General features: G+C 28.6%; 1 protein-coding gene across 1 annotated transcript; it reads left to right on the top strand.

Moving 5' to 3' along the window:
- Positions 1-1,848: 1,848 nt before the first annotated feature.
- Positions 1,849-2,646, top strand: LOC115964616 (ervatamin-B-like). Its single transcript, XM_031083890.1, has 3 exons — positions 1,849-2,091; positions 2,188-2,316; positions 2,398-2,646. The coding sequence occupies exons 1-3, from the start codon at positions 1,849-1,851 to the stop codon at positions 2,644-2,646; spliced, it is 621 nt and encodes a 206-aa protein (XP_030939750.1).
- Positions 2,647-3,070: the final 424 nt, after the last annotated feature.

The following is a 3,070-nucleotide window of genomic DNA, read 5'->3' as shown; positions in this document are numbered from 1 at the left end:
ACTCTTTGCATTCTTTGACTACATTAAATTATTTATATAAATATTTTTACTTAAACTATTTTTCTTCTTTACTCATTTTCTTTTACAAAAATTTTCACATTTCACTCTTAAAACTCCCTCACATTAAAGGTCATTCTTTTTCTTCACTTTCTTCTTCACTCACTTCTTCACTCGTTTTCTTTTCTTCTTCACTCTTGAAACTCCCTCACATTAAAGGTATTTTTTTTTCTTCTTCACTCTTGCTTCTTCTTCTTCTTCTTCTTCTTCTTCTTCTTCTTCTTCTTCTTTAAACTAAATAAAAACTCTATATAGGGAATGGACCTATTTATGTTATTTTATTGCATATAGATGTAAATTTTTCAAAAATTCATGAAACTATAAGTCTATAACCTAGGTCAGCAACAACATGCTTTTTTTAAGAATAACATGATTACTTTGTAATCATGTCCAAATATGCTCTTAATTTTCCGGAACATAGAAATGATTTGATTTAATATATTTAGTAGTTGTTAGTGGTGAGGTACAAACATGTGTATCAAAATAGATGTAGAATTTATCCTTGGTTTCTAAGAGAATGACTTGATATATTGGATTACCGTAGAGATGAATAAATTATGTTTTCCTTGGTTTCATGCTTTTTTTTATTATTACTTTTCTATTATAGCCTCTTTTTCCTTAAGTAAAAGTCTTACATAGAATTTTTGTATTGATGCAGATACTTGCAATATTTCTAAATCCAAAGGATGGGGGTAAGCCATTTAAAATTCTTGTAATTTTTTTAAAATTATTTTCTTTATCTCATTTTCCATAATTTTATGGAAAATATAAGTGTAAGTCAATAGTTAAATAAATAAATAAATGGTATAAATTTATTCTTTTCATTTGCTTTGAAATTCTTTTATATTCACTGCATTGTCATTAGTAAGATAATTATTACAACAAACTTAATCTTTAAAACTTAGTCTTTAATGAATACTAGTGTATATATAGCTCCGTGCATATACATGAGTAGAATTAAAAAAATCAAAATTATACAATTAAAATTACACATTTTATTTTAAGAAGAGATTCAAATTATATATAGTAGTTCTTAATTTAATTCTCACAATTTTCTAGTGCACAGTGCACACAAGATTACACACTAAGATTTCATTTCTTTTAAGCTTATAAGTTGGCTTAACAAAGTCTCACTTTTTTTTAAGGCACGATAGTACTTTTAACTAGTTTATATATTTAATCTGAATAAGCTAATGAACTTTGAAGCTATAACCTTCTCAAAAAATAAGTAAATAAATAAATAAAGGTATATGTTTCTTATTATATAAGTAAATATAAAAATTCTAAGTTGATTTTAAAATTTTCCTTCATAAAGTTAATATAGATTTTTTTTTTAATAACTTATAGTCTAATATATAACATTTTAATTATAATTTACAACTATACTATAGCCAACATAGTTACTGAAAACTCATGCAACATCAATAATGTGCACTAATAAATATTTGATTTCTTATAGTGTATTTTTTTTTTATAATCATTTCTTATAGTGTATTAGAAGCAATCAAATGAAGTTTTGTTTTGTTCATTATAATGTTAAGAAGACCTGAGATAATTTCTAAAAGCTTTGTGAGTGAAGTATGAATTGGTTGTATCATCTTGTTTTAATAGGGTGAAGTTCCTGCACCAAAGGATTGGAGTTATTTACTCGGTCCAGTTAGAGAACAAAGGGGTTGTAGTAAGTATTTACAAAGCTCTTCGTTTTCTTCTAACTTCTGATTTTTAGCACGAAATAAATAATATTATAATGTTCTTCTAACTTTTTTATTGTTTAAAGATTGTTGTTGGGCAATGACTGCCACTGGGGCCATAGAAGCTCTATACACTCTCAGGGACATCGATAATGCCATAACTCCGTTAGCACCACAAGAGTTGATAGACTGTTGTGTTTTGGAACCTGATGATTGTGATGAAAAAGGTTGCTACAATTATGCAACTAACAAAGCATTTAAGTGGATAATGGATAATGGCATTTCTACTGAGGAAGACTATCCTTTTCAAGGACAAAAAGGAGACAGTAAACCAAAAACTAAGGTAATGTGTATATATATATTCTTAGGCATATATTTATATATGTGTTTATGTTCATTATTTGGCTTCTTACTTATATTTTATTTTTATTTCTTTCAGCCAGGAGTTAGTATTACAGGTTTTAAGAGAATTGATGACAATGATCAAATTGCTTTTCTTAAGAAAGTTTCAGAGCACCCAGTGGCTGCAGCTGTCCATATTTTTAATGAATTTCTAAAACTAAAAGGGGTAAATAATCATTGTTTGTATAGTTTATATAGGAATTATTATGATATTGTCTAATTCGTCTTTTTCTATGCATGGTTTCAGGAAATTTACAAAGGCCCGCAGGATCCATTAATTGCAAAGGAACCAAAAGGTGTCCATGCCATCCTCGTGGTTGGGTATGACACTGAGAATGGAGAGGATTATTGGTTGATTAGAAATTCATGGGGCAAAAATTGGGGAGTTAATGGCTATGGAAAAATACTCCGATCTGGCCGTGTCTCAATCTTGACAAAAAAGAATGAAGTGAAAGAATTCCCTCTTGTTCACAGGGTATCATATCCTACTATTTGAAAAACCATTAGTGTGATCAATATCACAACTTTAATATTTAGCTACTTCTAATAGTCTTTGGATCTAACAAAGGATGTTGTTTAATATTTTAACTACTTATGAACCCTACTTATGTTTTCTCAGTTTATAATATGCTATCTTTTGGTTATTTGTCCCCTTTTTCTTGTATGGTGTAATTTACTAACTATTGTTTATGATCAAAATGCATTTATTTTATTGGGATAATTTGATAGTTATAATGAGGAGGGGGATTTGAACTTGGGTTTCATAGGCACACTAGAAGTGTCAACCAATTGAGCTACAATGCTTTTGGCATGGTGATACGTGGAAGTTGCATATTATTTACTTGACAACAACCATGAACTCTCAAATAAAAATTAGAAATGTTATGCCCACTTGGGACTACTCATCCTATCTTAGGAAA

This window comes from Quercus lobata, chromosome 10, assembly GCF_001633185.2.
Source record: "Quercus lobata isolate SW786 chromosome 10, ValleyOak3.0 Primary Assembly, whole genome shotgun sequence".
In the NCBI taxonomy this organism is placed as follows: domain Eukaryota; kingdom Viridiplantae; phylum Streptophyta; class Magnoliopsida; order Fagales; family Fagaceae; genus Quercus; species Quercus lobata.
The sequence above is the reverse complement of the archived record's forward strand: the minus strand, read 5'-3'. Positions and strand labels throughout refer to the sequence as shown.